Source organism: Culex quinquefasciatus, chromosome 1 (assembly GCF_015732765.1).
Source record: "Culex quinquefasciatus strain JHB chromosome 1, VPISU_Cqui_1.0_pri_paternal, whole genome shotgun sequence".
Lineage (NCBI taxonomy): Eukaryota > Metazoa > Arthropoda > Insecta > Diptera > Culicidae > Culex > Culex quinquefasciatus.
The window spans coordinates 107,534,733-107,548,854 of NC_051861.1; the positions used below are offsets into that span (position 1 = coordinate 107,534,733).

At 45.2% G+C, this 14,122-nt stretch overlaps 1 protein-coding gene across 8 annotated transcripts in view; it reads right to left on the reverse strand.

Annotated features, from left to right (window-relative positions):
* LOC6041290 (serine/threonine-protein kinase tousled-like 2) overlaps positions 1-14,122 on the reverse strand; it is a 212,598-nt gene that overhangs the window by 11,806 nt on the left and 186,670 nt on the right. For 4 of the 8 annotated variants that reach the window (XM_038248569.1, XM_038248571.1, XM_038248575.1 and 1 more), the window contains one exon: positions 2,283-3,928. In XM_038248569.1, the coding sequence (XP_038104497.1) occupies positions 2,283-3,928 (1,646 nt within the window). Of the gene's footprint in view, positions 1-2,282; positions 3,929-4,508; positions 4,665-4,952; positions 5,109-9,720; positions 10,402-14,122 lie in introns of those variants that run through there. The other 4 variants (XM_038248574.1, XM_038248572.1, XM_038248573.1 and 1 more) reach the window with 4 other exon arrangements.

Consider the following 14,122-nt stretch of genomic DNA (forward strand, 5'->3'; position numbering starts at 1 on the left):
TTAACAGGATTCCAAGATATGATTTTTTGAAAATAAAATCCGTGTTTTTTTACGCGCCGCGCGCAAAAACCGGAGAATGACGAATTTGGCAAAAAATCATCTTTTTTCACTAAAACTGCGATAACTTTAAAATTTCAACGATGACATGTCTGGGTACCAAAAGTTACCAATTTTGATCCCCAAACAGGTCATCGCTGAAATTTTAAAGTTATCGCAGTTTTAGTGAAAAAGTTGATTTTTCTCGGTTTTTGCGCGCGGAGCGTAAAAACACGGATTTTATTTTCAAAAATCATATCTCGAATCCTGTTAGGGACCATCCATATACCACGTGGACAATTTAGGGAGGGAGATATGGCGATTGTCCATGCTCCATACAAAAAGTTTTTTTGTATAGTCAATTGTTCACGAGGGGAGGGGGTTTGGGTTTTCCAAAAAGTGTCCACGTAGTTTGTGGATGGTCCTTAATGAACTCCTCCCATTTTTTGGTTTGTTACGTAAAAATGTCCGGGAAATCCGCTAAAAATATTTCCAGACATAAGCTCTTTGGTTCAGACACCGTCAAAACGGCATTTTAAAGTTTCATACGCCCTTTTCATATGTTAGGCTAGATTTTTGAAACTTCTTACTATTTTTCTTATCACCAACTTATCACCTTTCATTTGCGTATAAGAAAATTGAAATCGGTTAAAATGGCGAGGAGTTATGATTTTTCGAAAAAAATGGTTTTTGCGAAAATCGACGAAAATTTCCATTTTCAGACCACCGGCGCAGGTCACCCCAATGGCCAAACAAAAAAATACGGGTCGAATTATTTCGGCCAGGGAACCCTCAGAAAAATTTTGAGCCCGATCCGAGCACTTTTGTTTTTTCCATGCTGTTTTCGTGGGGAATTGCTGCATATAGACCTCCATTGATCACGCATGATCTCAGGGGGTACCGGAAAACAAACCCCGTAATGGCTGACAATAGGGTCCTAAAGCCCTAAGTCAATTGTTATGTTCAACGGTAAAAAACAGATTAAAACCCATCTCTGATCACTTTTTTCATTTAAATGCAAAAAATAGGACAGGACTGTTGCCCCCGAATAAGCCCCTGGTGGATTGAAAAACCGCAGTGCCCAGAACCCTCGCCAGAACAAGTTTTACAGATCGGAATCAAAAATTAGCCACCCTTACCTTTCATTTGCGGCCAAAACATTTAAAATCGGTTAATTTCCATTTATTGAGCGATTTCCTTTAACGTTCGACATTTCCAAATGTTGATCTAGCAAACAAAACAGCGTGCTGCTGACAGTTCGCGGATGAACTTTTCTTTTGTTCTACAAGGGAATTGGGGTAAAAGGTCAAATTGGCAAACATTGTTGTTTTAAAATTTGGCCATTCTAGTGCGATTGAAAGGTCAAATTTGATATAACAATGCCTAATTTACTGTAAAAATTAATTACATCGCATCAAAGTAGCGATATGTACGAAAAAATAATTATTTTCTAATTAAACCGAATAACGAAATAATCATTTAACCCCAATGCACCCCCGAATCTTTTTTCGCGGTGTTCATTCGCTCGCGCCAACTCGCGATCTCCGGGCGATGAACTTTTCGCCCAATTTTGTCGCAGGCACTTTTCAATTAGAAGAGTAATATTTTTGAACAAAAAATCACTACATCGTTTTTTTTTCTTTGAAAAAAGCTTTCAGTAATTTGTTTAAAGTCTGTTGTTTTAATAGGTCCATTTTAAAAGGGCTATTTGAACGCGTTATCGTCAATATCCGCCGATAAAGTCATCGAGTATCGATAACGATACACTCAAAATCAGAAGTACCCCTCAAAAGGGTTCTATCTACCCTTTAACTGTCAACACAAGGTAAACAAACCCTTTTTAAGGGTTACTTCCACCATTTTTTTTTTCAAGTTTTCCGGTGGTAACCCTTTGCAAAAGAGTAACGACGGGTTTGTTTACCTTGTGTTGACAGATAAAGCGTAGATAGAACCCTTTTTGAGGGGTACTTCTGATTTTGGGTGTAACCATTTTCGCTATCGCCGGACGATAAAATTTTCGCCGCGGCATGTATTTTGGATCGAAGATCTAAAAGTTGTGCAAAATGTATACAAATAATTTTTAATTTGGATAGGGTGATTAGATTTTTAGAACAGTTTAAGGATGTTTCTAATCTAATCTAACTGAACACAGACACAATCAGTCTGAAGAATTTGGTCAGGCCTACTGCGTTGCATTAACCGCGTTGCTAATATGCTTTAAGAGTGTTTGCAAAATTAGTACTTACTTGGCCAGCTCCTGAAATGCGTAACCGTCGGTCCAGTTCTCCTGGAAGGTCGCCCCGACCCGCTGCGTCACAAACTGGCCCAGCCGGAGCCGGTTCTGCATGCACTTTTGCCGCGCCTCCTTCTTCTCGATGTTGCTCTTCTGCTTGAGCAGCTTCTTCACCACGTCGATGCACTTGTTGATGTGGCTCTTGTGCTGCTCGATCACCTTTTGGTGGGCGCTGATTTGGCATTTCTGTTCGTCCGACAGCCGCGACAGCTCGTCGGCCCGCGTCCGCGACTGCTCAAAGTCGGTGTCCCGCTCGGTAATGTCCGCGGCGGACAGGTCCGTCTGGGTCAGCTTGGACACCATGAGGGGAGCGGGGGGCGTCTGGGGTTGCTGAACCTGCTGAACCTGCTGCTGCTGGGAGGTGACTTGAGCTAACGTGGCGGCATTCGCTAGGCTGTGGCTGTTACTACTGCTGCTGGTGTTGGTGTTGGTACCGTTGTTGGCATGGTTTAACGACGCTGCTAGACTGTTGATGGCTAGTGAAGAGTTGGGCGTTCCCAGGGCAGCTTGCGTTTGTTGCGTCTGCTGCGTTTGCACTTGCTGCTGCTGCTGCTGCTGCACGACGACAGAACTTGGGGGAGGTGGAGGTGGCTGAGAATCTCGATCTCGCTGCTGTTGTTGCTGCTGGGAGTTGGGGACCGTGCCCACCCCGGACACAACAGATGAGGATGCGTTTAGTAACGACGACGTCGACGTGGCGGATACTGACGATGGAGGAACTAGTGTGGAAGAAACGGAACCGCCGCGCTGCGGTCGCCCGTAAATGTCCTGGGGCGTCGACGCGCTGGTAAGGTTACCACTGGAGGTCACCACAGGTACGAGCTGCGGTTGTGGACTAGGTGGATACATTGGGTACTGACCGTGCTGCGGTGGCGGCGGCTGCTGTTGTTGCTGTTGCTGCTGCTGCTGCTGGGGACTGGGACTCTTGGTGGAAACCTGCGGGCCTTGCCCTTGACTTCCGCCGCCCGGGGGACCAGGCTGTGCCTGCGGGCCAGAATTACTTATTGCTCCTAGGGGACCACTCGCTCCGGTACCGGCCGGATGTGGCCGATGGGGGCTGCTCACCGGATGCTTGGAAAAGTAGTCATTGATTTTCTTATCGCCTAATGGTGGTATCGACAAACGCGGACCCTTAACACTATCTCTATCACGAATATGACCTCCGGCGACGCCGCCTCCAACGCCTCCCACACCCCCTCCCCCGGGGCCCCCATTGTCGTCCGGTGCTTTCCGCTTGCGCTTCCGGTCCGACGGCGTCCGGGGAATCTTCTCCGGCGTCGGGGTATTGATTATAGTCTCTAGCTCCTTATCACTATGCGACGAGCCGGTGCTCATGTTGGAGTCCTGCTGGTCTTTGTTATTGTTGGTGTAGTGTGGCGGCGGTTGCTGCTGCAAACTAGTGAGCGCTCCCAGCGGTGGCGGAACTACCAATCCAACCGGCTGCTGGGGGTTGCTGCTGTAGTGGGCCGCCTGCTGCACCGGGTGTGGCTGCTGCTGCTGCGGCGGCTGCGGTAGATGATGCGTATGGTGATGATTTTGGCCGACTTGTTGTACTATGGTTGTCTGTGGTGCCATCTGCAGTTGCGTTCCAGCAGACATCTGGAAGAGGGAAGAAAAGTAACAATAAGTACTACTTCCAGAATGAAAACATTCTAGTATAACCTAGAAACATCCATGTTCACAACTCGAAAGGACTAACTCTCTAATGAAAACAATCAGTTCATCAAGCTCACACACTTGTAAACATTGAGTGTGTGAGGAGGACCAACTAAATGTTTCGCCTGAGCAGTATTCCTTCACCGATGTAAACAGTTCAGTTTGAGTAACAAATTTTGAGGTCTCAGCTGAAAAAAACCTTAAACAATTCTCGTCGCATCTTCCGATATTTCTTTTGAGTAACAGATTTTCAGATCTCAACCGAACCGTTTGACAGTTCACGACTCGTAGCCTTTCGCCGCCTGCTGTGCACAGTCAAACAATGAGTGATGCTGAACCCAAAGTTGGGGTCGCCCTCGGGTGGCTGTTTTGGTGCGTACGCCACCCCATGAATGACGACACACCGACAATGTCTCGCGCGTTGCTAATCAGATAAACTGCCGTCTCGCTCACTCCCCCGATGGTCCATCTCGCTCGCGCTACCTCAAACCTTCCCCGCGCGCACTATATATCATCAACATACAAACGAAATCAATATGGCTGACAGCTCACATTTTTCCTCCTGGCTACTTCGATCGGCCGAGCCGAATGAAGAATGTTGTCGCGAAAATTTTACACACTTTTTCCGGCGAAATTCGCCCAATTTTCGCGGTGAAAATTTACGAAAATTTCTTTTTTTCTCACTTTTGTGTCAATTTTGACGTTCCGCACTGTCCTGCGACCAGGATAATCACGAAGACCTCCTGTGTATGGGTTGCCATTGCGTACGCTGACACACACACATACACACGCACACCGATGGTCACACCAATGTCCTTTAATCAAGTTTGACCACGACTGTTCCGGATGTGGCCCGGGGTTCGGAACTCGCGAAACTACCTCCGACGGTCACTTTTCCGGTTCCGGTTGCCAAACGGGCGAAGAAAAGTGCCCGAAAAAATGGCCAAGATTTTCCACTTCCACTTACCCACCGAGAGGGCCCATACACACACCAGCCAGCGCCACACGCCAAAGTATGTATCACCACGACGGCGAGACCATCACACCCGTGTGTGTCGGTCGTCTCTGTCTCTTTGGATTTCCGTAGAAATTATTTAACAAAATGGCGAAAAGAAAAATATACACACACAAACCGGAGACGGCGGTGGCGGCGGTGGACGACACGGTCTCTAAAACTGTATTTTTTGTTCCGTGTGTCTTCCTCCCGATTCATATTAATACGCACACACATACATGTACGTGCGATATGCAGTCGCAGTCTTTATTTCTTGGTGCGCGCAGCAGCACGATCATCATTGCACTCACACAAACAAGCAATAGGCGCTCGATGATGGTTTTTGTTTTACATTCAAAGACAAACACACACAGTAGGCTGCGGGTGTGTGAGTGTGAATTAAAATCATGCGCGATTTTAGATTAGCGTGTTGGGTGACGGGTATTGGTGAAGCCGATCGCCTTTGCTTGTACTTGTGAGATCTGGGCGCGCACACCAATACATCGCTGTGACTGTAATTGATGTTGTGTTGCATCAATGACTGTGATGTCACTTCAAGTATGTATCATGAACTTTATGTCACAAGTGCGTAACTTTAATGACAATGTAGAACAAAATAAAACATTCAAGTCAAGACATAAAAAGTGTCACATTTTGTCAACAAATGATTTCAAACCGTTGTCACGCGACATCATCGATGCGCAACACTTTTCCCGTCACGCAACACCGAGTTCATTCATCGTGCCGGTTGTGTCGCGTTACACGTGATAAGACCGCCGTCTCTCGCACATAAACTCAACCCATCGTAGTGTGCGTGCAGTGTTTTGACGTCTAGTCTGTTTCGGTTGTGGTAGTAAGTCGCGTGCTAGCAATCACCTTTACATACATTTATGTGGTTCCGCAGTGTGCAATATGTGTGTTGCGACCACCACCAACACCAGGGGTGCCAGATTGTTGACAAAAAGAGTTATTGTTGCTACTTTTTTGTTGTGTCGATGCTAATTTTAGAACATTTCTGCAGTTTTTTTAAAAAGGTTCTATAAACCAAATTTTCAATTTTTGCTTTTTGGGTGCTTTAGAACCGCCTTGAGTCAGGGGTTATCAAAAACACCCAAAAAGCAAAAAATGAAAATTTGGTTTATAGGACCTTTTCAAAAAAAAACTCCAGAATTTTGATCAGTGATTATTGAGAAGGTATTTTTGTTGCGATAATTTGAAGTTTTTGATTTAAAAACATTTTTTTGATTTTTTATCAAAAAAAGCAACTGACATTTTAAGTTCAGAATGTTTGTTTTCTTTTTGTTTTTATCCAAGCATTTCCGTTAAAAAATCAATAAAAACAATAAATTTAGAATCAAATCACGTCAGTTCCATCGAGCAGCACTGAATAATCACTATTCAATTGTGTCGTAATTTATCTCGATAAATAATACGACGTAATTAAGCTAGCCCTGCTCAACTCCATGACCAAGGTCTTCTTTTTAGTCATGGGTGATTTATTTGTCACATTACACGGTGTACGTGTGTGTGTGTGTGAATGTATGTGACATGGCATCGTTTGATCATGAGAATGATGTGATGATAGCACTGCGATGTGTACACATCGTGAACTTTGAACTGATCGGGACAGGGTGACCAGTTCATATCAAAAATGATTATTGTTAAGAACAAAGACAACCAATTTGTTTGGAAATTTCTTTTCAAATGCGGTACGGATTAAGACCGTAATATTGATACGTTTGATCAATACCTGATAAAAAGATCAAAACAGGGTGATAAACTGAACAACTGTCAAAAATTGTTCTGTCACAAAGGTAAACATTATGATTATGATTATCTCAAAACTAAAACAGACTGCTATTTGTTAATGTTTACATTGTTTTGCTCAAAATTTGGCCGTCTTTCAGCATGCCAAGCCAAGGTCAAGGTCGAACTCAAAACAACTCGACAGCGGCGATCAAAAATCTACGAACGTCAATTGAACGCTCAACACCTCGTCGGCCATCTTTGAGCCCCAGCTCCGTCTTCAATGCGTCTAAAAATAGACAAATTTGGTAGCGTAATTCAATTTTGACCGATTCTCACCTCGCGCGACAAGCATTCGACAACGCGCTGTGTAACGTCACGTCAACCCAAGAGAGACAAACATCGAATTCCACACGTCGTAACGACGCATCCGCAACTACGAAAATCCACGATTGAAAGAAGCAACGGGCGAGCGAAAAACCTGCCTGCCTGCCAAATGCACAGAGCTGAACTCCGGGAAGCGGAGGTCGGTCGGTCGGCCGAGTCCGGCCCCGATCGCTATCTTGAAATTCGCTAATTTGTTTGAACGAACACGACAGCCTCTCAGCTCAGTCCGCCAGCCCAGCAGCAGTAGGCCACAGACACACGAAAACGAGGGGTGTTCAATCAAAACAAAAGCAGCACTGGCAAAAGGCATGCGTCATCGCGAGCGGAAGGGAAGCGGCAAGGGGTAGGTAGGAGCGAGCGAACGAAAGAAAGAACGAAAAAAAAAAACAAACGGGAAAACACCTTCCGAGCCGAATCGGCTCTCGAAGCACTGACAGAAGAGGCAGAACGAACAGTAGGCCGACAACACAACACCGGAGCGCTAGCGCTCCTCTCCGCCTGCTACGATAGTGTATGCAGAGAGCGAGCACACAGCAGTGTTGGTGTTGTTGACGCCGGCTGGGCAGTAAACAAAAGGGGCAGACACACGACCAGACCAGACCGAACCAGACGGCGGAATGCCGAGATCGGGACTTTTAATTCATAAATTTCTGAACGACGACCCCGTCGGTGGTGGTGGGGCCAGGAACTCACCAACACACGAGCACGGACCATCAACAGCTGGTCGGCGCTGAATGGAACGGCGAGAGAGTGAGAGAACTCGCGAGGCACTCGCGGATGGCACCAACACTACGAAACGAATTCGAGTGGTAGTGGTGTGGTGCGGATGGGACCAGAAGAGAGTGGAGAACCGGAGAAGTTTTTGACAGACAGCTGAATAATGTTTGAACTAGTTTTGCGCCGCTACATGATAACTTCCGATTGCGGCCATATTTAGATAATCGAGTAGTGGTTCCCAGCGGACCGTGAAGTAGTGGTTAAATATAGGCGCTCGGTTGTGGTTTTGCGGGTTGTGCAGGAGGAATTTAATCTTTTTTTTTTGTGGTTTCATGCGTTTCCCAATCACGGACGTTGACATCGAGTAGCCTTGTCTTAAGTCACTGAACTTTTTTATGAAATTTTTAATTATCATCCGATGATTTTATTATGTATTAAGGAGTCTTCTAAGCAGAATTCAATTTGAGTGCTTGAATGGTCTTTTCTTTTTGCTTAGCAGAATGAAGTTTATGCTTTATTGACTGCTATTCGAGGATTCTATTATGCCTTCAACGATCTTCTTGTGCCTTGCCAGACTTTTAAATATTTTGTGCTGTTATCCAGTGATCTTATTATGTATTCAGGAGTCTTCAAAAGAGAAGTTTTTTTTGCAGGTTACTGGATTTTTGCCATTTTTTTGCTAGTATCCGATGATCTTCAAGAGTTGGGAGCAGATGCTTCTGAGTAACAGGGCCGTAAGCTAGTGTCTTCAATAATTTTCCTTGGTGGTCGATGTTCCTTTTGAGTAACGGATCTTGAGGTCTTGGTTGAAAAACACATTTTAGCACAATTCGCTACTAACCGATGATCTTATTATGTATTCAGAAGTCTTCTAAGGAGAAGTATCTTAAGCAAAGCAGTGTTGTCAGCTAGAGTCTTGAATATCTTACTTTGGTAGACACTGATCCTTATGAGTAACAATGATTAATGTGCTATCCGATGATCTTATTATGTATTCAGGAGTCTTCTTGGGAGAACTTCCATTTGGATAGCAGTGTTGTCAGCTGGATTCTTGAACACTTTTCGTTGGTAGTCGATGATCGTTTTTGAGCAACAGGTCTGAGGTATCAACTGAAGAGTCTTGAGTAACAGATCTTGAGGTCTAAACTGAAAATTAGAGAAAATTTTGAATAATTAAGTCTGTCGATATCCCATTTGTTTTGAGTATAAGTTGGTAGCCGATGTTCACGGCCGGTTCTACCGCGCGCTGACATTTCGATTGGATCATCACTTTTACGAGTTCGATGAAAATTTCAAGATTACCATCGCGACACCACTCGCTATGACGTAAAGTTTTCGCCCCTTCTCGCCGTGTCCACACTTGTCGAGGGCAACCACAATTACGGTACGCGCGGCTTATTCAATTCCTTTTTTCGCTGACTGTACAAAACAAAACTTCTTGCCGACGACGACGACGACGAGTCCATCCTGCAGGTTCTCGAGACTCTCTCTCGTTCTCGCTCTCACGATTCTCGCCCTACGATCTTCGAGCAGAGGGACTCTCCTCGGGTATTTGCTGTGTGCGGTCGTTCCATGGGTCGAGTTTGATTACCAAGAAACAAATACACAATTTATATGTATATACTTGATATTCATTCGTATTCAGCGCGGACACGAGCGCCTCCGTGTGCCGTTTTTTTTTCGCCTTGCACATTCAACACACCGTGCACACAGAAAATCCAAATATGGCCGACGTCGATTTTTCTTCAAAGACGAGACGGAACGTGATTGCGCACCACTGTTTTGTTTTTTCGCCCTTTTTGCGGTGGAAATCTTTCCGTATCTTTTTCGGTGGAAATTTATGGTTCGTGTGAACTGGACGTAAATAAATATTTTTAAAATATATAATTACCAATACTATCACAATTCATCGCTCACTGCAGGCACACATGGGCCCGTCAGTGATCGTCGGGTTTTTTTTCGAGTAATTTGATATTTTCTGCTTTATCGTAGCAGGCACACAGCTATTTTTCCGACCGACACTGATACAACCACAGTAGAGGTCCCTCGTTGTGTGCGGCGGGGGCTTCACTGTACACTACGGCGACCACAACAAACTGTCACTTTCCGTGCGGAGGAAATTTTCCGGACCACTTGGAGCGATTGGCCCATTTCGCGCAGCACCGCACTAAATCCGAAATTCCAATATGGCGACACACCATCAACCAGTCAATAATGAATTGTACAAAACACACACACACGCGCGAACGCTCGCAGCAGGCTGTGCGAGCAACAACAAGAAAGCGCAAAGCCGAAAATCACCAAGTAGAGGCGAAGATGAGAGAGAACCGGGCACAGGCAGAAAAAAATGTGTGTGAATTAAATTTAACGTGCACGACACGACCGAGTCTGTGTGATTCAAGAACAGACGGCGCTCGGGCTTCGCCACTTGGCAGATCTGAGAGTGGTGCAGCACCCCCTCGCTTGAAGCAGGGATCCTCCGGGCAAAACACAGAGTGCACGCTCTGTTGTGTACACATACACAAGACACACAACACCGCGCGGCGGAGAAGACGACGACGAAACTCTCGACGCGACCCGACAAGAATAAAAGCTCTCGGACGACTATATGAGTGAGTGCGCACATCAACACACGAGAGTCGAATTATACCGCGAAGCGGAGAGAGAGAAAAAAACAACAACAACAACGACGACGACGACGAAAGAAGGAAAGAATCAAGCAGCCGTATTAGACGAAGAACGGAGCAGCGAGGCAACGTGGAGGAACAAAAAAAAGAAACAAGAGAAGGAGCGAGGCGAAAACTCGAAACTGACTGACAATGCACCGCAATGTTGCGTGAGCGCGGAAGAGTAGGCGAGACGCGGAGCGAGAAACACAACAGGCGAACACGAGGAAGTAAGGGAGAGAGAAAAAATGGCAAATCAAATTTACATTCCGTTGCGAACGCGGTCGTAGTCGGCGGCGGCGACGGCTCTGTTATCAGTCATGCACTCGCGTCGAACGAGCGAGAGGAGAGACAGTTCGATTGCGGGAGAGGATTGCTCTCGCGGCTGTTTCGTCTACACCCAGAGGATGTGTTTGATGCAAAAAATGTTGTTTTAGCAATTTTGACAAAATTTTCCAGAGAAAAATGCTGATTTCTTTTAAAAATCCAAAATGTAGGTAGTTGAAATTGACATTTCGAAGATTTCTGTATAATTGTCGATAAATCATAAACAAATATTCAAAATTAATACAATTTAATTACCACTTCCGACATCAAGATCGGCGTGTGAACGTGCGCGAGCGTCCGACCGTGGCCAAACTTTTTAACCGGTCCGCTTTGTGCCTTCATTCGCACCTTTCGGGGTGAAAAATATGTGTGAATTGCATGCATGTCTGCACCGCACTCACATCATCATCGCGCGCGCACGCTCTCTCCCTGCACCCCCTTCGCTCTTTCTCTTCCTCGTCTGTCACGATGTCGTCACAATTCTTTATTCGTTTCGCTCGCTCTTTCGCCGAGAGTCTCGCTCTCCTCTCTCCTACCGGACCATATGATCGCTCCGCTAGTGTTGGTGCGTGGTTATCAGTCAGTCAGCGCGTCGAATGTTTGTTTACGTTCTCGCTAATCTGTGTTTACGCTCTCTCTTTCTCTCTCTTGGGACCGCCGCCGGCGGTCGTTCCGCCGGTCATCCCCCTCTCTCCCTCTCTCTCACAGACGGGAGGCCTTTCGGTGCGTGTCGACGACGAATGTCGTCGAGTCGGCGCTCATGGCATGCTGTGGCGGTGGTTATAAATAGACTGCGGCTTGTAATGAAACCATTCTAGAATTAAACCTCGCGCACAAGAGAGAGAGAGCGAGCGACGGAGAGAGTGCGAGTGCGGAGAGGTGGCGTGGAATGCAACTTGAGTTGACTCGTCGGGAGAGAGAGCATGGCCTGCTGTGCGGCCAACAAGGCAAAGATTAATGATTGGTGGACGCGGAACGGGTGAGAGCGCGCGCCCGCGACCTTGGTGTCCCTTGTTGAGGTAGAGATTATCAGATTAGCGGGGCGGCCCCTCGGAGGGAGGGGGGAGGGGTCCATTGTTTGCGGAAAATTTTAGGTGAAAATATACGTTTCGACAGTCAAAATTCAATAATAAACTGGTGAAACATATGTGAAACGAACAAGTGAAAGATTTTGAATACCTGTATCTCGAGCTCACTTCAACCTCATTTGACGAAAGACCCCTCAAACGAAAGAGAGTTACTTTACGTATCTTCCTGTGACATATCACATTTATTAAACATTTAAAATAGTCAATACGAAACCAGATCCATTAGCGATGGTTGGGCGTTGACGCGGAAGAAAAAATCTGACCACTTGGTGTCATTTCTATCCTGAACAAGAGCGACTCTTGTTCGTCGGGTCGCCATTTTCTAATCTGCACCCCTTCTTTTCTTGTGACAAATCGCGAACGATATTTTTATAATTAATTCTACCAAAGGTATCCAATTTTATGTTCTAGCCTGACAGGTTTCTCTCGAACAAGCCCGTTGATATTAACACCCCAGAAACGGGCCGTGTTGAAGTCGTGCTGCCAAGTGGCCATTTTTTTTTTTTTTTTTTTTTTTTGTGGGATTTAAGACTACTGCGACCATTTAGTTGATCTATTGTAGTGTACCCCTAATTACTGTCGCATATTTTCAGGGTGACAAGTCACCATTTAGGGTGACCGCCACTGACTGAGGATGCGATATACCCCAGTTTGGCGTTGCTTCGAGAATGAAGTCAACAACCGAAGTGGGATTTTCTGAATAAATTTCTGAGGGAGTTAAAATCCCTTTATTGAAAAATTTAATTCTTTTTGCAATCAGTGCACCACACTCACACAGTAAGTGCCTTGAAGTTTCCACTTCACAGTCACAGAGCCTACAGATATCAGTTTGACTTCGCGTTAGCTTTTTCAAGTGATACCGTGATGGGCAATGTCCTGTAATTAATCCAATGTATATGTTTAGTGACCGTTTATTCAGACCAAGTGGCCATAAAAAGATATTTACCGATCGTTTAGTTGTCACTACAATTTGGCAGATAAACGATAATTTGCTAGATCGTTGCGAAAGCTCGATTGAGGGATTATAAAATGCGACTGCGGGGAAGCATAATAAAAATGTAAATTTAATGACAACCCCCGTGTTTTGCACTTGTAGTGGTGGTGTTGTGCATTCACCGAAAACGGCACAACACATAATTGAGTCACCGACTCTCGGGCCGGGTCACAACCAGAAGTTCCACCTCTCTTGGGTGTGTGCGGTTTGGTTTTGTTTAATGGGTTTTCTTAAAGGAAAGCACGACGACGACTAAGGTTGTGTTGGTGTGTGGTTTTTATCGTTTCCCCACTCACTTGGGCAATTAAAGCGGCAATTAATCGCCAATTTGGGTTGGACTTCATCGCTTTCTCGTATCAATTTAGTTTCTTTTGGACCACCCTAACGGAACGATAAGTTTTGTTGTTTTTGTTTTTTTTGCTGATCAACTGTCAATTACTTGACGTTGCGCGAATAATGGCGGCTAAGCTGACGTTTATCGCGCCGCGCCAATATCGGGGCTTGTGATGACGCTAATGACAATGAAAGGTAAATAAAAATGTGCGCGCAAGTGGAGTAAAAAGCGAGGAAGGAAGCCCGAGTGTGTAAAACCGGTTCTGGTGGTTGTGTCCAGCAGAGGGTCACACACACACACCGTTCAGTCATGGACGGAAAGGGGTAAAAAGAGTGGACGGTTTTATGATCTTCAAGATCTGTAAAGGCGTAGAGTGTGACAGTTGCTTGCACTGCTTGAGCAGGTCCCAGTCAACTAGGGTCACTGAGATTTGACGAACAATCTTGAGCAGTTTTAATAATGCTTCAAATACAGTCCAGACTCGATCATCGGAAGGCCTCGGAAAAAAAATCACTTAGGATAATCGAATCACGAACAATTTTTTTTCTTCGTCTCTTTTTTGATTGTCGAGCTCAAGTGTGACCCTTGAGGTGACCCCTAAACTACGCAAAAGTGGCTTAGAATTTTTAAATCCAAGATGGCGGGCAATGTGGTGGTGACGGAATATAGAAAAAATTCACTTTATTATTTAATAGACAATCAAATATTCAAATTTCACTAAAATGGGGTCGCAGAACTTTTTTTTTAACCGAACTTCGGATAATCGAAACTTTGGATAATCGAGGCATCGGATAATCGAGTGTGGACTGTATAAGGTTTTTAAGCTTTACAGAAACTTTTTAGTGCAACACGATAGTGTAATAAAAAAAAAGGAGTCATTCAAG